This window comes from Tenrec ecaudatus, chromosome 17 (genome assembly GCF_050624435.1).
Source record: "Tenrec ecaudatus isolate mTenEca1 chromosome 17, mTenEca1.hap1, whole genome shotgun sequence".
Lineage (NCBI taxonomy): Eukaryota > Metazoa > Chordata > Mammalia > Afrosoricida > Tenrecidae > Tenrec > Tenrec ecaudatus.
The window spans coordinates 10,203,995-10,231,297 of NC_134546.1; the positions used below are offsets into that span (position 1 = coordinate 10,203,995).

The following is a 27,303-nucleotide window of genomic DNA, read 5'->3' on the forward strand; positions in this document are numbered from 1 at the left end:
ACTGAGGCACACAGATTAATTTGCCTGAGATTGCTAAGAGTAGTAGAGCCCTTGGGATTCAAACCTAACCAGTATGAATCCAGAGCTCATAATTTTAACCTAATGCTACACTACATACTAAGAAAGCTCTAGGGAAAAGGAGAGCACCTGGATAGTAGCAACATCATGGAGTCACCCAGTGACCCTTAGACCATCTATTTCTAGATGTCTTGTTATGTGAGAAAAACGGACCCCTCGCAGTTATGCTAGTGCAATCCAACAGACACAGACTCGATAAACCAAAACGAATTCATACAATTGCTTTCAATTCTTTGTATATTTGAAAAATTTTACTCAGTATTTTTCAAATCACTTTCAATAGAAACTGGAAGATCTGTTTAAATAATTGACTGAACTAATAAAGAAAATCTGTCGCTTACCCAACAACCGCATACTGCTGTCCCTCGACAATGAGAACCTCGGCTGGTTTCTTTTCTTCTGCAGCTGGGTAGTAAGCAACAAGCAAGAGACACAAGGATATAAGATGAAACAAAATAACGGAGCTAAAATTTTAAACAGGGAAAAAGTTGAAGGTTCTTTAGGGGCTGGCACTAATTCCAGCTCTGAAAATAACTAACTACTCCTTAGAAGGCAATCTGGCACTGAATAAACAGTATTAGGCATTTAGTGTCAGAAAGATCTGAATGTGAGTCCCAGCACTACCAGTTACTGGCTGGACGATCCTGAACCAATTATTTAATCTCTTTGAACATTAGTATCTCGATGTAGTAACAATCATGATTGTTTATATAGTGGGTCTACTTCATTTGTGGTGAAACAATATGGGTTAAGAAATCATGAAAATAGTGGCAACACCCAAACTCGAAGCCACTGAGTAGTTTCTAACTCATAGCCACCCTACTGGAGAAAGTAACCTGTCCTTGTGGTTGTAAAACTTCAGAGCGCTTCATTTTTCCCCCATGGAGCAGCTGGTGGATTTGAACTGCTGACCCTGTTCTTACAGCCTAATGTGTGACCCACTATACCTACTAGGAACTCCTTAAAATGATGACAGAATTTAACTAATGTTGAATTGTTGCATATAAGTTATTGAATGAGAATATATTCTGTTGTGTATATTTTCACTTAAATCAATAAAACACAAGTAAGCAAACTTAAATAAAAAGAGACTCTTAACTGTTAACTAATGCTGGTAGTGGGGCTAAGGGGAAAGGGTCATTACACTATTCTGATTTTGTGTAGGTTTTAAAGCTTCATATTAAAATGTTTTCTTAGAAAAGCAGGTAACTATGGTTCATATTAATGTTAGAGATATTACAAATGGTTTCTCCTCTAGGCCTGGCACACAATCAGTAAATAGTTAAAAATATATCTACAGATATCTCTATCTATCTATCTAGATATGAAATTCTAGGGCACTGTGGGTTTGGCACTAGGCTGTTACAAGGTTGTCAGTTCCAACCCAAACACACCAGCATGAGAGAGAGATAAGTCTGTCTGTTTCTATAAAGATTTGCTATCACTGAAATCGTAAACCATTCTCTGTCTTAGGTTCATAGAGTTATAACTGGCTTGATGAAAGTGGCTTTTGTTTTGTTTTTGTGTTTATATGTGCATCTCTCTCTCTTGATATATATATATATATATATATATATATATATATATATAATGTGTGTATTAACTAGTCGGCCCTCTTTATTTGGGGATTCAACCAACTGTGGATTGAAAACTATGTGGTCAAAGCACTCCCTCAAAGGAGCATAAAGTATTATTTACATAGCCCTCTTACTGGATTACACATTGCAAGTGATCTAAAGATGATTTAAAGTATATGGAAACATGAGCCTATGTTTTATGTAAACACCATTCCATTTTATTTGAGGATTTTATTACTTCTGGATGTCTTGAAACCAGTCCCCGAGACACTGGGGGATGACTATATATAGGATATTGTATACACACACACACACACACACACATCAAGGATGCATAAATATATTGTAAGATGTAAAATGACTCTTCCCAACTTAGTCTCCCCCAAAGATATGCCAAACATTAGAGGCTGTTTGCCAGCACAGGGTGGAAGGTCAGATGTTTAGCGGTATCTTCCTTGAAGGCATTCAGCCATCAGACTGTCTGGTCCCACCACAGGTGGGGTTCACTCCCTGCTGATTACTTCCCCTGAAAGTTCAGGTGAAATCAAGTCTCCATCTCAAGGGCAATCAAGGTTAGGCCACCATCATGAATCCAGGATGCTTCCCTTCCTATTGCATGTATACCCCTATATCTTCCCCCTTTTTACTGTATTACCTATAGTACAACTCCTTCCTATGATGTATGTCTTTACCTGTAACTAGGGGGCTTGCACGCCCCCCAAAGGTATATAAGGCTTGGTTAGGAATAAAGAGCTCACTCCTGGTCCTCTCTCCCCTGTCCCCTCTCCCCTTGTCCTCCTTCCCCTCCCTCTCTCTCCTTCCTCTCCTGCCCTCTCCCACCAACAGAAGCTGAGGTGAGCATGCTACCATGAAATGTGTCCAACTTCTTTTTTTTACTCTTTATCTCTCATTCTCTATAACTTTATTATAATCTCTATATAGCTCAACCGTACAATTGCGCTTACTGAACCCGTGATTAGTTGTCGGGGGCTGGCTACCACCACACATATATTATTATTATTATTATTAGTTTGGAAAGACAAAACTAGCATTTCAATCAGTTGCCTTTTAGTCATTATAATTCTTAGACTATAAGTTAATATCAAAATTCAATGGAGCAACTGTTTAATTCTAAAACCAGAAGTTACTTTATTTCAGCATGTGATATTTCTTGTAAGACAAATTTCATCAAGTTACAGTGAAAAGTACAGAATGGGTTATTGTCCTGGATCAGCAAAATTAAATGGATTACTATGGGCAAGTCATCTTCCTTAAGTTTCAATTTTCTTTGAGCTCTAAGATGTGATGTTTCCACTTCTTCTCTTCCAAGCAAAGAAGGTCAGTGCTATAATGTCTAAACACACTTCATTATGTCTATAAGACTACACTTTCCCTACAGAGTTCTGGGTAAGAAGTGGGGAGCCAATGATAGGATTTACCTGTGAGTAACTGTGACTAGGATTCGGTGGATTGTCATCCTGCTGGGTATAAAATGAGTCTTTGAGAAGCAGGAGAGGGGATATCTCACTACCAGCAAGATCTAAGAATGTAGCTAAAATACGGGAAGAGAAGCAGCAGAGCATGAGACAGAGTGAAATGCTGGTTTGGCCTTTCTAAGCAAATAGTAATAGTATATGTATATATCCTTGTTATCAACCCTCATCTGTCTGGGGATTGGTCCTAGAACCTTGGCAGATCCCCAAATCCTCAGACACTCAAATGCCTTACATACTGAAAATATACTGAATATTTAAAGTACCATGGACTGCCAAAAGAACAAAAGATCTGTCTTGGAAGAAATATAGCCAGAATGCTCCTATGACGTGAGAATGGCAACACTTCATCTCAAGTACTTTGGATATTTTACCAGAGCCCAATCCCTGGAAAAGGACATCATGTTTGTTAAGGTGGAAGGGCAGCAAAAACAAACAAGGCCCTTGATGAAATGGATTGATGGCTGCAATAATGGGCTCACGCAAAATAACAATTGTGAGGTTAGTGTTCTGTTCTGTTGTATGAAGGATCACTAAGTCAGAACTAGCTGGATGGAACATAACAACATGAGACTGCACACTATCTGAATGCAGGGACTATCCCTTAGGCAGTTTTCTGCATTGTAGAGAAGTGGCGATGCATAGTAACTGAGTGCAGCACCTCCAAAGTCCATCTACTGGACTCAGGGCCATGGTCTCATGGGACAATCCAGTCAATTGGCAGAACATAGTTCTTAGAGTTTAAGTATCACCTCCCAGGTGAGTAATGGTTGGGGGTCTTAAAAGCTTATGAGCAGCCCTCTAAGATACAACTATTGGCCTTTATTAATCTGGAGCAAAAAAGAAAGAAGAAAACACAACAATCAATAAAGGAACTATATTATAGGACTGTTTCTCTGAACCACTGCCTCCTCCACCTTGAGACCAGAACTAGATAGTGCCCATACACCCCTACAAAAGTTCCAATCAGGAACATAAAGGAATCATTCACACACAAAAAAGGGAGAAAAATGCAGAATAAAACTTACAATTCTTAAAGGAATCCAGATTACTAGGCCACCAAGAGTATGGCCCTGAGTTGCTCTCCAAACATTCATTAACTTGAAACTATCCCCTGAAGTTATCTTTCAATGAAGTAAGTTTAGTCCAAAGAGGAAAGATTGTCACCTTTAATATTGCATTCCTTTAAAAAAATTGTTTTCTAATGTAAGACCAAAGGGTCAATAGCGACTTAAAAATATAGATGAGGTGGGTTGGTGGGGGTTAGGAAGCAAGGAGATGAGACAAATAATAAGAATGTTTGTACAATGAAAAACATTAAACCAATCTGCTAAATCCGAATCCCAGCTCTACCACTTTCAGCTGCTGCAACCTGGGCAAGTTGCGCAGCCTCTTCGTGTTTCGTTTTCAGGCTTTTTAAATGGAAATACTCAGTGTCTAGCTAGTGGATCTAGCAATGCGGTAATCGATGGAAAGCACTTACAACACATACCACACCGAGTAAGCACTTGATCAATATTAGCTGCTATTCATTACCTTCACTCTTCAAGTGCCTAGCTGAGTAGTTAGCAACTCAATAGACAAATTAGTAAAAATAAAGGATCCTTAAATTTATTAGAACTAGTAAAGTTTTGATCTACTTCTAGTAACATATAACTTTTTTTCCTCTTAGGAAAAAAGAATGGGGCAGAAGAAAATAATTCACTTTCTAAGAGAAAGAAAAAACAATTACTGCAGTTACTCATGTTCACAACTGTTATACTTGTGTAACAATGGTGGAGGGAAACTACGAGCTGTGCACAGGCAGGAAATAAGAGGGCTTTAAATAGTTCATGGAAAAGGATTAGAAAGATCATCTCATATCCCATGAGGTATAAAATCACTATGATGACCTCAAAATACATATGTATTTTTATAATATGAACTTTGAAATATGTCTACCTTTGTGAGATTCTCTGACATTACCTACAACTCAGTAGAAATCTTTAATCATCAACAGCTGGTATATCAACTTTCTAAAAACTCGGGCAGAGAAATGTGAAGTGTATGAAGAATGGGAAAAACAACCCTTCAAAACAAAACAAAAAAAACCCCAGCCCTTAAATTTACTTTGACCAAGCATGCTCTGATAAAAGAAAACATAGCACAGTTAATTTTTGTAAATTATCCTTGAGACAACCTAAATAACCTCCCTAATCTCTGACCTTCAAGAAAAAAAATATTACTTTTAGCTAATCTCTAATCATGAAGAAATGACATAATATACTAGTCTTTGATAGCCACTAGCCCTTAATCTGTGAGCAAAACTGAAAATTTCACCTATAAACCCTGAATTTCTGCTCATTTGCTGAGAGAAACTAGAGGCAAAGGGATCATTTTATTCTTCTCTCTAAAGGCTGAGCGCCTGCTGAAACTGCCAGTGCCACCGACTTCACTCCACAGCTACAAGCGACCCTATAGAGTCTAGGCCGTCGTTAAGCTTCCTCCTGAGACTCTCATTAAAGGTAAAAGCCTGAAATCTAAAGATGTTTATCCATTTACCTAGCATTGTAATTGTTAATTCTAATTCTTTTGTAAGCGAGTGGTATGAGGTCTTGGTTACATGCCTTGTCATGACCACTCTGCAATGAATTAAGCATGTTCATGTAAGCTAGACCTGGGTATACATTAACTTTCTAAGATACAACCTTACCAACATCACTTCCCAGAGCAGGAAATCAATCAAATATAGCTTGGATGAGTAATTTTAAATTAGCAGTTTTCATCCAGCTTTTGTAGGATCATATAATCACTATTAAGAAAACCGTAATCACCACACAACACTGTTAGCGTCTAAGAATGGTCACAGGGGGTTCTGTTATTGTTTGCTGTACTCAACACGTCACCCTACACTGCGGTTTTCAAGAAGCCAAATTTTGTGGGAAAGTAGTCGACCTTTGTTGTCTATTCCTCTCCTCACCTCTCAGTTACTGAGCACGGAGCTATAAACTATTACGCCACTAAATTGCTGAAGTTGAAACTAATTCCTTAGCTGCCAAACAAAACAGCCACTACCTGCATTCTACTCAGCCTAAGTCTTATCTTACAATGACTACTTTTGGTACAAATGTGAGTTACACAATTTCAAAATGTTTCTTTGTAAAAATACTAAGCTTTCATTTACTGCATAAAATTGGAAAAAATGGTAACTGTTCTCTATATTAGAAAAAAATCACCAATTTTATAAATTCAAATTGATATTACGAGCTATGCCGTAAATCAGTTTACATTATTATCATACAGGGAGAACTCTGTACATGGGATACAAAACAAGCTCCCAGCCATGACATCCACTTCACATGAAACTCAGCCTGTATTTGATAGTATTTCTCTCCTTGAAACTAATTTTATAACTTTGTTTTTTTTTTAAAGGATTTATGGTCTGGTTTATTTTTTTTTCCACCTATTACAAACACAAATGTGGAAAAAGATCCTGCTTCAAACGTGTTCTTCTGAGTTTCTTCCTTCCTCTCTGGCCTGTCCTTCTCAGTGTCCGTCACCGTTCTCTTTTCGCTGAGGTTCTTTATTTCTTATCATTTTTCAACTTAAAGATCATTGGGGCTCTTACAGCTCTTATAACAATCTATACCTCAATTATATCAAACATATTTGTACATATGTTGCCATCATCATCTCTGAGGTTCTTTAAGTTTTGCTTTTCTCTATAGGTCACTACTGAATGATTTGTGACTGGTAATACATTTTTAACATTTTGCTCACTAGACTTAGCCCCTTTAAAGAAGAATAGTTATCTTTATCTCTTGAACGTCAGATGGTACAATAGTCAATGTGCTGACTGCTTAGTGAAAGGTGGGAGGTCTGAGTCTACTCAGAGAGATGCCCCTTGAGGGAAAGGCCTAGTGACTGCTTCCAAAAATCCATGCACTAAAAAGCCTACGGAACACAGTTTTACCGTGGCAAACATGGGGCTGTCAGTGCAACAGCAACCGGTCTGGTTGTTAGTTTTCACTACCTCTGTGCACAAAGTAGAGGCTTATTAGTGTTTACTACATGAACGCATGTCTCTAAACGCAACACTATGGTATAAGAATATAGTTATGAAATCATATAAAATTGGCTTTAATTATCAGCTTATCATTCATGACCCTAGGCAAAATTCCTTAACCTTCTAAAACTCAAAATCTCTTCACCATTTAGTAGGGTCAAATAGTACCTTCCTTAAAGACTGTTGTGAAGATAAACTAGGGTCATTTGTACATAAAGCTCATGTGTCCATGTTTGGTACATGGTTAATACTCAATAAATATTTGAAATTATTGCTACAAATTATCCTAAGTACTTTCCCTGTCAGGTGTTTACTGATGAAGCTAGCCATATTAGTTCTAAGCCGTCTGAGAAGCACTTCTAATTAAAGAAATGTTACAGGCATATGAAATTAACACACATCGTATAAGACTGGAAGAACAGGTGAAAGAATACACATACCCCCTGATTTTTTTTCTGGTAAAGCAATCTTTCCATCTGATAAACAATCAACCAGATCCTGAAATTCTGCAGGAACATCTGCTTGCTTCCAGCGTTCATTGTCTAAGAGCAGGCTATTCAAAGGTGAAAAGATGAAAGTTAGTATTCACTGCCATCTTTCTGGGTTGAACAGAAAAAAGGAAAAAGGGTGAACAAAAACTCAAGACTTCTGAGAGTGCTAAGCACCTTGGTAAATTGAAAATCATTCACAAATCGAGCGAGTGCTTCAAGGGACTTCTTTGCTATTTATATCCCTTCACCTAACCAAGGATTTTAGTGCAACATAATTTACTTCACTTTGTGTGGGGTAGGAAAAGAAAATATCTTGCTTTTAAAAGTCAAGAAACATGAATTCAATTCTATAACTGCTTTAATTTTAAATTTTTGTAAGGTCATTCTAGTTGGCCAATTATTTCCTGTGTTACACTGTATTTTCGATAGAAAGGGAGGAGAATTTGAAGAATAAAATGGTATGGTAATACCTGAGCTTTGTTTTTCTCTCTTCATGAAATCTATTTACAAATTTATTAGCTTGACTCTGAAGTGCTCCAAGTAATGATGTACTTTTTCTTCCACAGATCTGTTCAGTGTCTAAAATGAATGTTTCCATTAATCTAGAAAGTGTTATGAACTCCGTAGAATTTAGCTTCTCAAGAAAACCATCCTAAATTTTAAAGATAACACAAAAATTCATGACAGAGTTATTATAACATCATGCATGGATGAGCTATAAAACCAATTTAACAAATTTTAATAAGTCTAAGAAATTATTTATCACTTTTAATGAAACCTCAGAATACTTTAGCTCATAAATTACATATAAATTGCTTATGAAGATTAAATTTGATCCCAATCCTTTATAACTAATACAGTAGATCAAAAGAACTCAGGTCAAACTATAAATTTTCATAATATTAAACTAACTTACTTAACAAAAGTTTGGCCACACACACATACATCATCATATATTACTGTTTTAAATTAATTATCTAAGTATTATATTTGAAAAATAAGTCCTTTAATCATTTCTTTGAAAATAATACTTTAATAATTTCTTCTATTTATTTTATCTGGAATATTTTATATCTCTGTAATAGGCCATTCCAGCAATGCTATTGGCTTAATAAGTATTAGCAACATAATATGTATTATGAGAACACAAAGATACAGGCACAGACATAACTCGAGATCTTTAAAAACCTTACTTGTGTACAAAATATAAAATACCAAAAGCCTATCAAGCTCGCTCACCTTTGCTCTTGACATGAGAAACTTGACAGCTCTGTCATGGCATACATCCGAGGCATGATACAGTAACTCCGGGGGACCATGCGCCAGTTTTCCAAGCTCCAAGTCAGTTAACTTCAGGTCGTCACTGGCCCTGAAATTACAAATGGAGTTCTGCTCAGGTAAAGTTTCAAACCTTTTGTTCTCTATAGGTGACTTACCCAGTTAAGGGCAAAAAACTATGAAAGTTGACATATGAAAAAAAGATTCTGCACTGAAACATCACTTAAAACACACTCAGATAATGCATCCCTATCACCCAATCTTAAGAGTAAAAGGAGCTGTGATGGCACAGAGGTTAAAGCACTGGCTCCAAATGGAAAGTTTAGTGGTTTAAACCCACCACCAGCTGCTTCATGGGAGGAAGATGAGACGGTCTGCTTGCACAGATTTATGGAGTCCGAAACTTCCCTACAAGGTGGCTGAGAGTCGGAATTAACTTGTCGCCAACAGGTTTGGTTTTTTGATTTGTCTAAGAATGATTTTTAGTTCAGATGCTGATTGCAAATTAGACAAAAATAACAAGAAGCATACACGGGGTCTTCAAAAAGTCCGTGAGCAAATTCCATTATCTTTTTATTCAGTTATTTCATGAACTTTTTGTAGCCCTCTTGTATATGTGTGTACACTGTGGGGTGTGTGTGTGTGTCTAAGTGTAGGTACAAGGAGCTAAGAGTAGAAGTTTTACACAAACGCTGACACATTAAAAGAAATAACTAACATTATTTCCTGGCAAAGAGAATCTCTTTTTACTCATAATTGCAAATGGCAGTTAATATCCAGTTCAACTCAACTAATATTTACTGTGTTTAAAAGTGCTCAGTACTCAAGAGGATCGAGAAGCTAGCTGCTGCTCTCATGGAACCTATAAGCAAATGGTAGTTGTTTTTTTTTTTTACTTAATGTCATTTTATTGAGTGCTCTTACAGCTCTTATCACAATCCAGACATCAACGGTATCAACCACATTTGTACATACGTTGCCATCATCATCTTCAAAACATTTTATTTCTGCTTGATTCCTTGGTATTGGCTCTTCTTTTTTTCCCTCCCTCCCCCCACCTTCCTACCCTTCTGGACCCCTGATAAATTATAAATTATTAATTTCATATCTACACTCTCACTGTCTCCCTTCGCCCTCGTTTCTGTTGCTCGTCCCCCTGGGCTGGGGGAGTTACACATCAATCATTGTAATCGGTTCTCCATTTCCCCCCTTCTGTCCCCACCTTCCCCTACCCTCACGGTATCACTACTCCCATCACTAAGCAAATCAGTAGTTTTTATAAGATATAATACACTGAATTCCAATATTGAAAGAAAAATATAAATGGGTTGATGTATTAACATTATTACCTCCTATCCCTTCACAATTATATCACTAAATTTATTTACTACTACTTTGAGAGGGCTTAATATTTATAAAGTATTCCCAGAAACATCATGTTTGCATCTGATAAAGTTAAGTGTCCTACCCAGGATCACAAGGTTGAGAAGGTAGGAGGGAAACCCGAGACAAGTTTAATTCTCTCTCCACTGTCCTGAGCTTCCTCTCGTCAATAGTTGACTTTTAGATAGTAAACTAGTGATGTTTCAATGCCAACTCTCATAAAAATGTCTGCTTACACTTCAAATTCAACTTTCTTATTGGAGGACACTTTTTGGGAAGGATTTTTTATAATATTCCCTCAAGTAAAAAAATAGTAAAATATTTGAAATTCTTGACAATATTCTACCAATTCATAGATACAAACAAAATGGAAAATAAAAAAAGTGCAAGCCTTTCTAAGAGTAGGGTGATTTAATTTTAGAGCTCGCAAATTAGTATTTAATTGCTTAGAATTTTGTTTTTTAACCATCATTTTATTTTTAAAAGTCTAATTATGTCTCATGTAGAAAATAAAATAAAACCACCTCTGAAACTTTCTAATCTTTTCTAGTTTTTCCTTCATCATTAACTGCCTGGCAAAGGAACATATTTACACTGCAATAAATGTATAGATAATTGCTAATTATTTGACAACACGAATGAGAAAATTGGGAAAATCTACCACAAAGATAAAATGTCTCACATCTTATTTGCATGTGCGGTGTCTGTGACAGAAAAATAAACTGAAAAAGAAAAAAACTTTGCAACGCAGTCAATTATTTAATGTGGCTCTTATAGCCATAGTCTCCGTAACTCCCATGAAATGACTTTTCTCAGCATGAATCTGGATAAGAAGTTGGGGGAATATACTGATTGGCTTCCTGTGAGTGATTCACATGAACAGGATTCATTGTGATTGCCATGCTACTGGGCATAAAATGAGCCCTCTCAGAAGCAGGAAGGCGGAAATCTCACTACCAGTAAGAGAGAAGTGTCAGGACTGGAGTGGGTCCTCTGGACCCTGAGATCCCTATCCAGTGAACCTCCTGATTCCAGGCGGCAGCGTTGGCAACCTGAGGATGACAAAGGAGCAGAAGCAGAACCAGAAGCCAGGGCATGCGATGGAGGGGTGACTTCCTAGCCCACAGAACAAGTAAGGCTGAGTGCTTCTCTGGGCACTTAATTGAGAGAGCAGGTGTGCTGATCCAGACAGCTAGAGCTGAGTCCCTTAGGGTGGAGGCTTACAATGGTGTGGTATGCCCTTTGGGAATTTATTGGCTGCCCTAAAAGAGCATGGTTAACATGGCAGAGGGCTCACCAAGGGCCTGAGAGGGAGCCTTAGCTGTGGCACGGCAAAGAAACTGTCTTGCTGAACAACTGTATCCTTAGCATTTCTCACCTGAATTTTAACCTGTAATCTTCCCTAGTAAACCCCAAAATTATATCGTGAGCTCTGTGTGGCCACTGAAATAGATTACAGAACCAGGGGAAAAAAAGCAGAGAGAGCTGTGGGACAGAGCAACACTTGAGACAGAAATAGCTAGAGCCCTTGTATTAAAAAATTAATCAGGGCCAGATGTATATTATCAGTTAATGTTTAGTTCATCCACTGTACCTTTTTGCTGGGTAGCTCACAGACATTCCTGTGCCTATAGAACATAGAAGAACCATCTAGGAAACCTTCTATGTGATCATGTTGGTCTCTCTAGTCTCTAGTCCATAGATGAGGAGCATGTGATTAAGAGAAAGTCACAATGATGACTGCAGGAGAGAAAAAAAACCTCTTAAAACTGCATCTGGCTTGAAAGAATCTCAAATGATACAGGCAGGCTGCTAGCTATCTTTCCATATCTGTTCTCTCTTCTGCCACAAATAATAGTTTCAGTTGGGCAAATGGCCAACAAACTAAAATCTCTATTTCTCTAAACTTCCTGGCCACTGGGTTATGTTGAAAGTACTAAGTGCAAATTATGGATTTTATTCTCTAAAAGAAAGCAGGGGGACAATACAAGCAAGTCTATATGGAGCCAAAAGAGGACTAATAAAGCAGTGTAGAATTCCAGAGCCAAGATTCAAGGAAAGAAGAAACCCAAGCAGTGTGAGCCTGGCACATGTGCTTATACCTACAGGCAACTGCTAATTCTAAGAGTCTGAAAAATGATCATATCTACTGAAAGACAAGAAAAACAAAACCTGAAATTCAGAGGAAACTTTATTAAGCCTCCAAGGTTTTGGGTTGGTGTCCAGAGGGCTACCCCTAGGAATAAGGATGAATAAGAATGTTTACTTGTAGTCCTCACAAGGGTTGACGCCCAGCTTCCAAGTACTTCCAAATCTGATGGAATAAAGTATCTGGGACTCCTGCTAAATGTTTCTTGCTGTCTACTAGAGCAATTAAGATCTTCATGGAAGAAAATCTCATCCTAGGTCTAAAATCATGGCAGAAACTTTTCATATTTGCTGGAACTCTCAGTTTCTCTCTCACACATACACAGATACAGACAGAAGCACAGATAACATAATAGAAAATGAAGAGACCCAGAGAAGGGAGTTAGAAGATAGACTTTAACATAGTTATGCTTAAAATGTTGTTTTGATTGTTTGAGGAAATATAATACAACACTGAGAAATTCTGTAGAGAACAAAGACTACAGAATGGAGACTACAGAGAAGAACCTAAAAGGTAGAAGAGAATCCAGGCAAGGTCTATTATGTCTAAACTAGAAACCTGGAAAACAAAGAGAACAACCTACCTTATTGAAACCATTAACAAAACTACTCAAAATCTGTCAGTCAATTTAGCACTTGGCTCTATACTCACGTCATCTGCACACCTCCTGGAATAACAGATGAAGGAGTCTGGTCTTTGCTGCATGAAGAATCAGTAGTACATTCTGGTTCGGATACCGAATCACTGCTGCAGGGCTCACTATTTGGAGATGCATTTCTTTGAGAGGTAGTGTCAACTGCTATAGGTGTTAATTCACCCTCAGTGAATGCATCACTTATGAACAGGCCTTCATGGGTTAGATAAGCCACCTCTGTGTCCAATGAATTGTCCTTTGCAGCATTCTTCTGTTGAGAAATCGCCTCCAATTCTCTAGTCCTTTGGTTTTTGTCAAGAACCGAGAGCACAACACTATGAATGATATTTAACGTTGCCTACAAAAAGCAAGATGATTTTTAAAGCATTTAAAATATCTTGCACCTAAAGATCTTAACAGTGGATTCTGTGCATTTTATATTATAAATGAGTAAAAATATATATTACAGATTTTTGGGGGTTGGCTTTCTTTTTTTTAAAATCATTTTACTGGGGGCTTGGACAATTCTTATTACAATCTATACATATAACCATTGTGTCAAGCACATTTGTACATTTGTTGCCATCATCATATATATTACATTTTCTACTAATCTTTTATTGTACAATACAGGTGACATACGGTGGGAAATTTCCCCAGGAGAAATTAGTTCAATAACACTTAACCATAGAGTTCCTGTTTTTTCATTGATTTTGTAAGTGGAAATCACAGTAAAACATATTGCATATCTCTCTAGCCTCTTAAACAGGATACATTAAACACATTAATTTGTCAGAGAACCATTATTAGTTGATGTACTTGCTTATAAGAAGAAAAAGAAATCCCCATTCCTTATCATGCCAGCCCATTTGCCTCTTCTCGTCTTACACCTTCCTCTCTCATCACTTATTCCTAGATATTCTGGTTGTTTCTGCTTTAGTAACATTTCAAGATCATTCTCATTTTGCTGTGTTCTCTCCGCCTTGCATGCTCATGCCCTTGATTTTTGTAAACATAGTTCCTTCCTATCACTCAAGTTCTGTTCACACATGTCACCTCCTCAAAGAAGGCTTCCCATAATTTTCCACCAGCAACTCTATTCCATTACCTATTTAAAAAAATAATATTTAGCACCATCTAAGCCACCTGTTTATTCTAGGTCTCCTTCCACTATACTGGTAGTTCCATGAGAGACACTTTAAATGGAGCCCTGTTGGTACTGTAGCGTAAGTGTAAGACTGCTAACCAGTGGCTGGCAGCACAAAATTATCTGTTCTCAGAAAGAGTTACAGAAGCAACTCAATGGCACTGGGTTTGTTTTTTCAATTTAAGTGCATGAAGAGAACATTTATGTAAATCAATCTTTATGAATTATGAAGACCTAGAAGGCTATTTACCTACTTGAACATTCACAATTACATGTTCATTATTTATTATTTCTTTCATCAAGTATCTACAATATTTTAGGGAAGCAGATCCTAACTTTTTGGGTTTCAAAAATAGAATAAAGGTCTAAACTGGCCCCATCAGCACATGGAAGCATTTACTGAGTTTATAGATGACAAACTGGAAAAACTGTGAAAAAGTAAAGCCAGGGTTTGATGACATCAGAAACCTCTCTATTCAGCACCTACAGGTGACCTCTGGATAGTTTCCAGTTATCTAAGCTAATAAATCCTCTTAATTAGGATACTCTGAGTGGAGTTTCCTGTTATTTAGAACTATAAACACACTAAGTAATCCCATATAGACTGAGTGAATGAAACACTCTGGTGGCCATGCTGATAAGTCTCCAAAATAACGGACCAGGGTTATTCATCCACATAACAAAATAAAAATTTAAGAACTATAAATTGCTTTAAAGGAATATACATTGCATTTAAGGATTATTTTTATTTTCACTATACACATGAATAATCTGGAATATAGGCAAAAAACAAAAATTTTACTAAAAACTTACTAGCTATATAAATTCTTAATTAAAAAAATAAATATAAAACTTTCAAACCCTAATCTTTTAATTCTTTATTTAAAGGAAATGTATTACTGAAATGGTCTGCTTGAAATTTCTAAGAAATATAATTTGCTTTAATATTCATGGGACATATGAAATATACTTTTTGTGAAATAAAAGTAAGAATGTAGGGCACTAATAAGTCTGGAAACTTAAATAAGAGCTCAAATTGGTTTATCCCAGTAACATGGCTTTCTGAAAATCAAACTTTTTTTTCCCCGATAATACAAAAGACATAACTCCCTTCAAGGAAAACAAGAAACACTGGAAAGAATAAACAAAAGATTAAAATAACATGTTAAAATAACAATAAAAAACAAAATAATAAAATAGCACCTAAAATAATCATTTAAATGATAACTTATTTCTTTGTTCTATGGAAAACAGCTCTTATGAACCTGCCATGTAAAGATTGGGCTGTTAACCCCAAGGCAAGCAGTTCAAACACATCAGCTGCTCCCAGTGAGAAAGATGAGGCTTTTTGTTCCCTTAAAGATTTTTAGCCTTGGAAACTCTACCTAGAGTCACCCTGAGTGGGAAACGAGTTGGCAGTAATGGGTTTGTTTTAGGAAGATAAATACCAAACCAAACTCACTGCCACCGAGTCCATGCAGATTCACCAAAGGCATCTATAGCAAGGAACCACAAGGAACTATAACAGTATAATATTTAATATACAGTAGATATTATATTGTTTATAGTATAACATGTTCTATTTCAGTATAAAACAAATCATACAAAATTATAAAAATTGTCAAAATATACCAAATAGTTCCAAATCTTTTTAAAACCCCAGGTCTCTGTAAGAAAATTACAAATGCTAAACTGTTTTATTTTACGTTTTGACTCCATTTGTGTATTATACATCTGGAAAACTGGCAATTTTCAGTATTTTTCTGGGCAAAGTGGTAATTATATAAGCTTACCTTAACTCTCTGTAGGAATATTATAAACTTAGAGAAAATATCCTTTAGGAGATCAAACCACTGGGGGAAATTCAACATTCTCATCTGATCTGCAAGTCTAGGGGGAAAAAAATGGTGATTTTCTTTAAGGCAGTAACATTTTACAAATGAAGGAAACTATTTAAAATACTATCTAGTAATGGGAAAATAAAATTTTATTTTATTTAGTTACCTAAGTAAAATAATATAATCTTGAGTTGAAAAGGTCAACTAGCAAACACCACCTAGGTTAAACATCTCTAAGACTAGTTAAGTAAAATATACAAACAGAAATTTTATCAGAGATGAATTTCACATAGAGAAATACACCAATTTTGGTTAAATGTTGGGAAGAGACATTCTAATAATTAAAACAGGAATATAACATCTCCCCCCACTAATCTAATAACCCACTCTACTAACTGTACTAAAAAGTACTTTTCAACATGTGGCAGGGAATATGACACGGCGCTAAGAGAGCATGGGCTACGGAGCCACACTGCCTTATTTGGGCTCTGCCATTTAGCTGTGTGAACCTGGGCACGTGACTTACAGTAACCCCTCTACCCTCCAACGATGTTATTTTTATAGCTTACATAATCAAAGGAGCCCTCATAGCGTACTGGTTACAAATTGGGCTGCTACCTGTAAGGTCAGCAGTTCAAAACCACCAGCCCCTTCAAGAGAAAATGATTCCTATTCCCATAAAGAGTGACAGTTTCAGAAACCTGTAAGGGCAGTTCTAATCCACCCTACAGGCTCACAGTAAGTCACAATCGATTTGATGGCAGTGAGTTTTGTTTTGGGGATTTTTAGTTACATTAATGAATGAATAAATTCAAAATGGAAAAAATATATATGCAAAATAGAATTCCATAAAGATATACAGTACTTAAAGGACTCGTTACTAGGAGAGTTTATGCTCAGAGCTACTCCTTCCTGTACTTGAGATACCCGGAGTTCTCTATGCTAATTGAGGCCATTCCCTCAGTAAGGAGAAAGTTCAAAGTAGCACTCATTGTCCATGGTGCTGCCACAGAGTCCCCATGACTTATTTTTGCTAATTACTAATGAGTGCCCCCCCCATCATTATGGTGTCTTCAATTATGTATCAAACTGAGTTTTCATCAGGTAATAGTAGAAAGTTAGAAACTCCAAATATCCCTACATTCTGGATTTGGCCCAGAGAAGTTTCATAGATGTTCATATCAACATCCATATCTTAGACCAACTGATAACGTTTAGCTAACTATACAAATGGAAAATTCAGTTTTAAAACATGTATCATTAAAAAAAACATGTATCATTATTCTTCTCAAAAATAAAATGGGAATTTTAAGAACAAATACAGAAATTAAAAGTCTTTAAAACTCTCATGATAACAAGAGGTGATTCAAAATCATTTTTCTCAAAAGTTTCCAAAGCCAATTCGAAGCTAGGTTTTATTATACAGCTAAATAATGTAAACTCACACTTGCTGTGTCTCAGTAAAGGCCTACCTTCCATACCCCTACTTCATGTCTAAGTTGCATCCTTTCTTACCCTGCTCTCTGCCCTGGGAGGTCAGCCTGCTGGGCTTGGTCAATGAGAAGCACTTACAATGCAGGACAAAGCTTTTCTCAATTATGACAGGTCTTTCATGAACCCTGGTGGCTCAGTGGTTGGGAGTTCAAACCCACCCATCAGAGAAACCCACCACCCTCCATGAGAGAAAGATCTGGTGGATCTGTAAACGCTACAGTCTAATCACTCTACGTGGCAGTTCTACACCACAGCATTGGAGGTGCTATGAATGAAAATGGACTTGAAGGGAGCTAACCACATATCTTTCTCCTCCAGGGTTCTGTTAACCACTCTCTTTCCTAGTTCCTGCACTATCCCATGTCATTTTCCTATAACCTGTACTGCACTATCCCATGTCATTTTCCTATAACCTGTCCAAACCTTAATAAATAATTCCTTCATTAAATCCATCTTAAATTACTGAGTTTGTAGTCTTTTCTCCGACTGATAACCACCACCTGTATGTTTATACTTACTTCATAACAACATCAGTATCTATTTCTTCTATCTGTGAAACTTTATTAATCACACACTACAGAATTAAAGAGAGAACAGAAACAATCTGATTAGCTGTCGTCAGAATCCTACAAAACCATCTTTCATTTGTACAATAACCAGGATCTCACTGACCAGAATAACCATTTTACCAGGCTGCTCTCACACATACTTTGAAAGACCTGAAAAATACAGTCTCACACATACTTCTAAGTGTCTGAGTTACCCTTGGCCAATTAAATTATTATTGATCTATGTATGTTTGAACCTGAACATTTGATGATCACAACAATTTTTAGATGTCTTACTACTTAAAATTGCTGAGTCATATACTAGATAAAAAGAACTATAATATGTGTTTAGGATAAGTTTCATATGAAAATACCCAAAGGAATTCATTTCAAGATTCATTATAGTTGCTTGTTATACACTCAACAAATTAAAGTTAAAAAAATAAATAAGTGCTTAAAATTGTAGAGAAATCTGGGAATTAAAATAAAGCAAATTAAAAAGACTTATTGAAACATACATTCCAGAAAATGTATAAATTATGTATACAGCTCAATTTTTTTTAACCAGGAAATCTGTGTAAGTACAAACTCAAGAAAATGAACCTTACTGGTACTCAGCAATCCAGATTCTCTCCCCCTTGTTTTTCCAGCCTGTCCCCAAAACTATTCCAGCCTTCCTCCAAATACTACTGCCTGTCTGAACTTTGTATCAAGAGAAATCATACAGAACATAAACATCCTTCTGTGTCTAGTTTTTTGGCTCCACATTTTGCCTATAATGTATACTCCTGCTGCAACATTTAGTCTATCCATCATATAATACAAGTGCACCATCCTTTCTACTGTTGTTGAAATTTGAACTGGTTAGATATTTTCATTGTAGCATTCTGACACTGTCTTCTCATGAACATATGTATGTATCTCTGTTGAGTGTGTACAAGGAATAGAATTTCTGGAGCACAAAATATGTATGTATGTTTAGTATTAGTAGTTATAACCAACAATTTCCTAAAATAGTCTTAACAATTTCAAAATAGTGTCTTAATTAGTGTCTGAAAAGAGGTAAAAGAGATGGATGGAGTGATGGTAATCTTTTTATTTGTTTTATGTACACACTAAATGTTCATCTATATTCATTTAACTTAATGATGATCATTTATTAAAACTAGTGAATAATGCATTCAACATTGTATTATCTTTTGCATATCTACAGAAAACCTGAAGTTCAGTCAAGAAAGGCTAAAGAACCCTTGGATTCTAGTTTATAATTAGTTTCTCAGAGATCAAGAAACAAACATTAACTACTGCTGGTGGAAGTATAAATTGGTAGATCTTTGTAGATAACAATTCAACTCTATGCATCTAATACTTTCAAATACTTTGCACTCTGACCAGAAATTCTACTTCTGTGAATCAGTCCGAAGAAAATAGTTCCTAATATTAAAAACAAAATCTTTAAACCAAAGATGTTTGCTAACAGTGTAATTTATAGTATCAAACTGAAAACAACCTAATTAATCAATATAGAAAAATGTTAAATAAATATTGATAAATGAACATATTATTGATGGAATTTTGTACAAGCATTAAAAATGTTGTTTCAGAAGGCCTTATAGAAAAGTGTGAGAAAATGCTTGTTATAATTCTAACAAAATATATATAATTTAAAATCATATATGAAGGATGATATAAACAATGAAAAACATTAATAACAATCTATACATAGAAATAATCTTATACGGCAATCTGTTCTTCTTACTGGTCTATATTTTCTATTTTAAATAATAAGCAAATATTACCATTATGTTTACTGCATGGATTATTACCATAATACTGCAAAGAAAAATATTGCACAAAAGATTCTAGATCAAAATACATCAAATAAAACTGTGTATTACCTGTTTAATGATATTCTTTGCTGTAATAATCATTTCTTCAGCATAGATTTCTAAAAAATTGAGTTTTCTTTGTTTTAAAAGTCCAAATACAAGAGACACTAGTCTTTCCTATGAAAATAAGACCATGTTATTTCACACTTTAAATAGAAAACAATCTCACTTGTGAGTAGAAATATTCTGCATCTCAGGTTTTATTACTTGATTCTCAGATCTTTATCCTATACATGATACTTTATAGAACGCTGGCAAAATCTTTTTTTCTTTTCTGTCAAAACCTTTCCAAATCAATCTTTGTCATCCTATTTGAAGTCAATGCTCTAAAACAGATAAATCTAGTTCTACCATAGTGGATCACATGTAGCTGATTTGGGAGCAAGTCATAGGATTTTTTAGCCTTTGTTTAAAATAAAATAAAATAGAAAGTATCGCTCACTCTGATGTTCCAATACATATTTCATGAGCCCTATTATTTTTGACTGAGTAGTCTCAAACCCTGGAGTAATGACCGAACTCTCGGCTAGTGCGTCTGGAAACCTCTGTAACTTAAGCTTCTCTCAGGACTTTTTGGATTCTACTAGTCTTGGCATTAATTACCACTGAGAAGTTACCAGAGGGGTCTTACTGGAGGGGGTTCTAAAAAGTTCACAGAAAAAGTGAATAGAAAGAAATTTTCCCACAAACTTTTTGAAGCCCCTTCAGATATTTATATAAATAAAACAAGTTCATAATCAGTGATCAATTTAAAAGCTTGATAAATTACCATATGCTAAAAGATGTATCCAATGCAAACATGCAGATAGAATAAAGTTAACTCATCCTATATCTAACTTTTGAACTGGATTTGTCAGCTATAAAGACCTCATGAGTTCAACTCTAATTTCTTATTAAGCTATGTTTGTTCTCTAATTTCATAGGATTATGAGATTTGACAAGGTCAACAGCTAGTAAAGGACTCATTAGATCTGAGAGATAATACAAATTGGAAACTATCTTGCTCAATATAATCTGAGAATATGTTCTAAATCAGAGCTTTTAGGGATTAAGAATGAAAAATAATATCAATTTCATTTCACCATTCAAAACACATACCTCCTCTAAAATTTGACAGTCATCTTCCAATGGTCTATTTAAATCACTGTGAGAATACGTAGAAAATTCTGCAATCATCATTTTATCTATTAGTTTTTCTAATTCACAAAGCTGTGATCCCAAATGCCTACAAAGCAATAAAAAATTATTACCCATATATATCCAACAAAAACCAGAAATTAATCAGTTTTCCTTTTACATTCTTAAACTCTAAACAGCTCTCAAAACATGGTTACCTGAATTTTATTGTTGCTTTGCACAGACATGTGTCTTAAGTTCGTTTTCATTAAGCATTTACTGACATTAATGCCTATAAGTCCCAACAAGGCGTTCGACCCTGTTCTAGGTGCATGTAAAGGACGGCAAGTACAGACTGACTCAATCTGTCAACATCAGTTTGAGTTACGATGCCATCCCTTGGATCCTCACACTGAAAGTCATCACAACATAAACTATGAAGTATAAAAATACTGAGTTACATCTGACCCCTGGCTATTTTATCTCGGAAAATATTCTTACTCTAATATTTGCAGATCCCAGCTAAAAATTCAATATCCATGAGCCTATACAAGGCAAGTAACTCCTGTTGATAATTAACAACCATACAATAAAAGGAAAGATAAAGTCAAATAAATAAATCATAAGCTAGGATTTGACAGAAATAAAAAAACAAGTTATAATAAACTATTTCATATGCAGGTCAGTCTGCTTAAATAGGAAAACAATTTCATCTAGAGTACTCTTTCATCTCTGAAAATTATTACATAGAAAGATGCTGGTCTGAAATCAGAAGTTCAACACAGGTTCTGATATCATACTTTTATATAGGTATAGCCATACTAATACTGAAGATTGATAAACAGCTTTAGAAAAGGCATTACATATGAAGAATATTTTTTACTAAACATGAACAGGGTCTAAAATAACACTAGAAAGAGATTTGAGTAAAACATAATCAGAACACTTGAAAGTATTTTAAAAATCATATTCACATTTTTATGAAGAGCATGATGTCCTTTGAGATAAGGTACATGCAAAAAAGGAAAGATGAAACTAAAGGTAAATTCTTCCTCCAGGTAAATATAAGATAATAAAATTTTCATTGTCATCTAATAAATCAAACTACTGAGAATAAATATATAACTGTGTCCTTAGATTTTTTTCCCAGATAGCTCTCAATGACTATACTTTTCATCAACATATTAGGCATAAACTTGTGAACCAAGAAAACAAAGTTAAAAAAAAAAACCATTATCTTTGAGGTAAATTAGAAATTTCAGAAGTTGCACTTAGCAAATAAAAGTACACTCTGATTCTATTTCCTAGTTCTTTTCTGTCCAGACAATATAGTACTCTTAATTTCTAACCTTATGAAATACAGGCTTTGTCATTAGAGAAGTCGATTTTTCTGAAATAATGATAAATTGATAACTGTTTCTAAAAATCATACACATACTTTTGAAAAGGATGTATTTAGTATTAAAGAAAATTAAAAATTATTTAGCAAGCTCCAAGCTATTGTAATTGTGTGCCCTGCAGTCAATTCTGACTCATTGGAACCCTATAATAACTTTTCTGATATATATTCAATATCCATTAAGTTACTGAATACATCTTATATGAAACTTCTCTGTAGTCACTTAGAACAAAATTTGGATGAACTTCCTTCAAGATAGGTAAGAATTCCCACAGATACTGCTAGTCTGCTTAAGGCGATGTTGATGGTTTTATAACTGGTTCATCTATAAATTAAACATGTTTTATATTATTTTACATAATCCAAGTAAAACAAAGAGGATAATTCACCTTGAAAGCATTTTTTGAATAACAACTTCTGAAGATATTTTTAAAATAACAAGAGAAATTGTTTTATTTCTATTTTTAAATTTATTTATTTCTAAATGTTTTGTTTTTTTCTCCATATTCATGAGGATTATTTTACAAATATGCATATATATACATACATATTTTTGCAAAAAGGCTGTGAATCAGAAACAGATGCTCTTAACTACTGACTTTGTAACCCACTAACGGGCTTTTCAAATAAACTTAGTTTTAAGTACCCTGGTATTTCTCTCTCCATCTTGACCTATCATCTTGACAAAACTATTTCTACATTTTCAAAATGTTATGTTTCAAAGTTGTGGTTGGTCTTTCATTTACTTCATCTACTGGAATATTTAATTTTGCTTATTCATCCAACGGTCTTCAGAAACATCATTCTTGTGTATGTTTATTTGGCAACACTAAAAGATCAGAATAGCTTTGCTAAACAGATCAGAAGAAAAACACTTAACTCTGAATGCACTGTCATTTCTTCAGCTAACATTACACACGATGACTTATCTTTTCAAAACTTCCAACGGCATTTTTAATGGCTTACTTAAAGAACCTACCGGAAACTGTGAACACCCTGAAGCTCTTGCTGTAGGACCTCTTGGGTTGTTGCTATTAAGTCCAACGCCCCAACAAATTCACAAGTGGACAAGAGCACCTGCACAGTAGGCTGAGTCTGGTGCACAGTGGCCATTAGCTTCAGTTTATTGTACACTTTAACACAATTGTTCCTCGTTAGTGCCAGTCTTAAAATGTGTAGTGATCCTTCACACATTACTTTATCAATCTGTGCAATCTTGTCTCGAAGCATTTTCACAGCCTGGGAAGTTTTCTTGAGGTAGTCCTGCAATTCGTGTTGCGAGGTCATTGCATGAAAAAATGCTTCTGAGCGTAGGGAGATCTGGTGAGCAATGTTGACTTCCACAATATCCAGGTAATGGCTCAGCTTAAGAGGAAAGGGGGAAAAAATCATGGAGTATTATAAGCATACCATCCTTCATGCTCCAGATGCTTTCTGAAAAGGAAACTAGTATGTCTACATATATTTTAAGTTCCATGGTGTAAATTAATTGTTTGGCTGTGGAATCCTGAAAATAGGGCACAACAAAATGGAAGAGAGACGAAAGGTGAAACTCAATATTAATAAATGTAAGATAAGGCAAAAGGATAAAAGATGATTTACCTTCTTCCTTCACTCCTGCCTCTGCCACCCCTGTAAGCATCAATGATTTTCTAGCTGGGTAAGCGACTCCACAGCCATCTCTGATTATAATTCTAGTTTCAGAAGCTCTACTAGCTGAGGGATAATGATCTGCCAATCCTCTATACATCACCTGCTTCACTATTATCTTAAATACAATTCCAGTTATCTGACTCCCTCCTTTTATATACCAGGCACTCATACTACATATATCATTTTCTAATTTTAATAATTTTCTAAAACAAGTATTATTGTTATTCTGATTTTACAAACAAGGAAACTGAGGTTCAGAGACATTCAAATAACTTGAATAAAAGCTAGTGGTGAATAAACTCAAAAATTGAAGCTCTGTCTGCTATCCCATGTTGCTTCAAAATGCTAAAGAATCCATAAAAGATGGATTAGCAGTCCAGTTACAGATAGGGTTCATGTGGATTTATCTTAAAGATACTTATTTCAAGAATTAATTTATTAATTTGTAAATGTCACTATTGCCAGATACTATCATCTTAAAAATACTTACAAATGTCTTCAGTAAATAGTTCACATATTTTACTTGTAGCACTTCCAAAATTATTCCTGCTTTAATGGTGTATTGGACTGTTAATAGCAAGGTCCGTGGTTCAAACCCATCAGTCACTCCTCTGGAGAAAGTTGAGGCTATATGTTCTTATAAATGGTCACTATGAGTTAGTATCAACTCATTGGCAGTGGATAATGTATTTTAAGGTGGTTTCTAATTTCAAATATTAACTTCTAACATTTGTTTCTTCTTCCTTTCTAACTTTATATGCCTTTGAGCTACATTATCTTTCTCACTTTTTTTACTTTTAGATTTTTCAACCTATAGCTCAAACTTTATCTATGAAGAATTCATAGTGCTAACAGGTTAATGAACTTTCAACATTAAGTACCCCAAAAGTATTAGAGATGATTTGGTTATCAAGAGTGTTTACCTAAAACCATGAAAGGTAGTATATATTTTCAATAATGTTCCTCTTATAATTTATTATAGCATATAATCTATAGCATCAAATATATTGTAATCTCTAATACAATAAGAAGTTGTTCCATAGTTTAATTTGTTTCTTTTTCTCTCTTGGTGTTCTTGCTTGCCTCACCTTAAACATAGCTATTTATTGGTTTACCAAAAAGCATAAGAGCACAAAGGGTAGAGTGCAAATTAAAGTAGACTGTATACTCAGAATAGCAAAGGGGGAGTGGATAAATCCTTTTGGACAGTGCTACACAGAATGATGTATATACTGGTTGCCAGTCTATTGTTAACCAGTTAATGATAAAATAATGAATTTTGCTAGTATGTATATCTGTTATATTACTTATCATCCAAAATATTCATTGCCATCAAAGTGATTCTGACTCATAGCACCCACAGAGGACAGAGTAGAAACACCCCATAAGGTTTCAAAGGCTGTAACCCTTATGGAAAGCAGCCTTGTCCATTTTCCTCCCACAGAATGCCTGGTAGGTTCCAACTACCACCCTTTCAGTTAGTAACCACATGCTTACCCACAGGGTCATCAGGACTCTGTACCGTTAAACTCACTGCATGTCTCCCTCAGAGAAAGACTTCCTTTTTCTTGATGAAGAAAGCAGTGCAATGATAGATAATTTGGGGCAAATTCCTCATTTGATTTCAGATCAGCACTTTGGGTAGCATCATGATCACATACAAACTTCTCTAGTCTTAATTGTTGCACACCCTTCTTTAAAGTTTACAGGATAAACCTATCATTATAAATCATAAAGTAAGTTTTAAAGTTGAATTCTACTCGTGGAACCCTGTTTTCTAGCCCTAGTCTAAGAAAGAAGCCGAATGACAGAGTCAGAATGTAATTATAACAAACCTGACTCCACAACTTACAATAATGCAATTACAACTATCCCACTACTTTCAAGAGAAAAACGCACACTCATTACCATCAAGTTGAGTCTGACTCATACTGAACCAAAAGACCTGAAGAACAGCCTCTCTGGGTTCGGAGGTTAACAATCTTTACTGGTGCAGAAAGCCTAATCGTTCTCCTACTGCTGGCCTTGTGGTTAGCAGCCCCAAATCATAATAACCAGTATGCCACTAGGGCTCCATTACTTTAGCCAAACTTTAAACATTCAGTATGGAAAAACCCTCCTAAAGGCTGGAGAGCTTAAAAAAAAATTAAAAAAAAAAAAAAGGCTGGAGATCACTATAATTATCATTAGCCTACTGACCAACTTCTTTTAAAGGCAGAATATTTTCATTAAGTTTCTATATAGATTGATGAAAATTTTACTGGTTTTTGTGGGTTTTCTTTTTTTAAACTATTATTCTACCAGGACATAGATTTCAAATGTGAAAAAAAAGGCTTCTGAAAGTCTACATCAATAACCTGATAGTTTTCACAGAGTTATATATTTGTTCTACTTAAAGCCAACTTTTATAGTGAAAATGTTGCCTAAGGGGGAAGTGAGTTCCTCATTTTCAACTGTGAAAAAAGCAATGCTGATTCTTTGCCCACTTTTCTCTTCTTCTCCTTCCAAAGCTCTCTTTACTACTACTGAGGCAAACTGGACCTCGCATATTGAATTCTCTTTCTCATCCAAGCTTTCAGACTGCCAAAAGATGTCACTAGAGTAAAGCAAAATGTTTTCCTCTTTAAGAACCACAGTCACATTAGATAGCTCTACATCAACTTCAGAGAAAGATAGAAAGGTTTTTACTTTCTTTACATTAAAAAATTTTTTAAACCTGACTAAAATTTTAAGAGTCATCTTATGTGAGTTAAGCTATCTTTAAAGTTCCAAATTTAGTGACTTTGAAGATGCTGACTTCTAAACTAAGAGAACAAGAACTGATACCTAGCAACGCAGATTAAGTTCTGCAAAACAAAGATGGGATTTACTTCAAAATATTTGTTCTTATATGTAAAAATAAGAATAGTACTTTAGAAAAAGTTGGTTTTCTGTGTTTTAAATCATAAAGAATATACAAGTATTTGATCTATAACTGAACTGTTTAGAATAACGCAAAGCAATTAATTGTGCTAGATGTAAAACATCCTTTCAACTGAAATTAATTCCATCAATTTCTGTTCTGGATTAAAAACACGAGAGCAGCACAATT

The 27,303-nt window shown here is 35.3% G+C and overlaps 1 protein-coding gene across 4 annotated transcripts in view; it reads right to left on the bottom strand.

The window, feature by feature from the left end:
* Positions 1 to 27,303, bottom strand: part of VPS54 (VPS54 subunit of GARP complex) — a 92,436-nt gene that overhangs the window by 22,265 nt on the left and 42,868 nt on the right. For all 4 annotated transcript variants that reach the window (XM_075535706.1, XM_075535705.1, XM_075535707.1 and 1 more), the window contains exons 7-16: positions 23,539 to 23,924; positions 21,143 to 21,269; positions 20,054 to 20,161; positions 18,126 to 18,181; positions 16,069 to 16,165; positions 13,146 to 13,486; positions 8,924 to 9,053; positions 8,155 to 8,336; positions 7,634 to 7,746; positions 420 to 483 (exon numbers count right to left, since the gene is read on the bottom strand). In XM_075535706.1, coding sequence (XP_075391821.1) covers positions 420 to 483; positions 7,634 to 7,746; positions 8,155 to 8,336; positions 8,924 to 9,053; positions 13,146 to 13,486; positions 16,069 to 16,165; positions 18,126 to 18,181; positions 20,054 to 20,161; positions 21,143 to 21,269; positions 23,539 to 23,924 — 1,604 coding nt within the window. The remainder of the gene's footprint in view (positions 1 to 419; positions 484 to 7,633; positions 7,747 to 8,154; positions 8,337 to 8,923; positions 9,054 to 13,145; positions 13,487 to 16,068; positions 16,166 to 18,125; positions 18,182 to 20,053; positions 20,162 to 21,142; positions 21,270 to 23,538; positions 23,925 to 27,303) is intronic.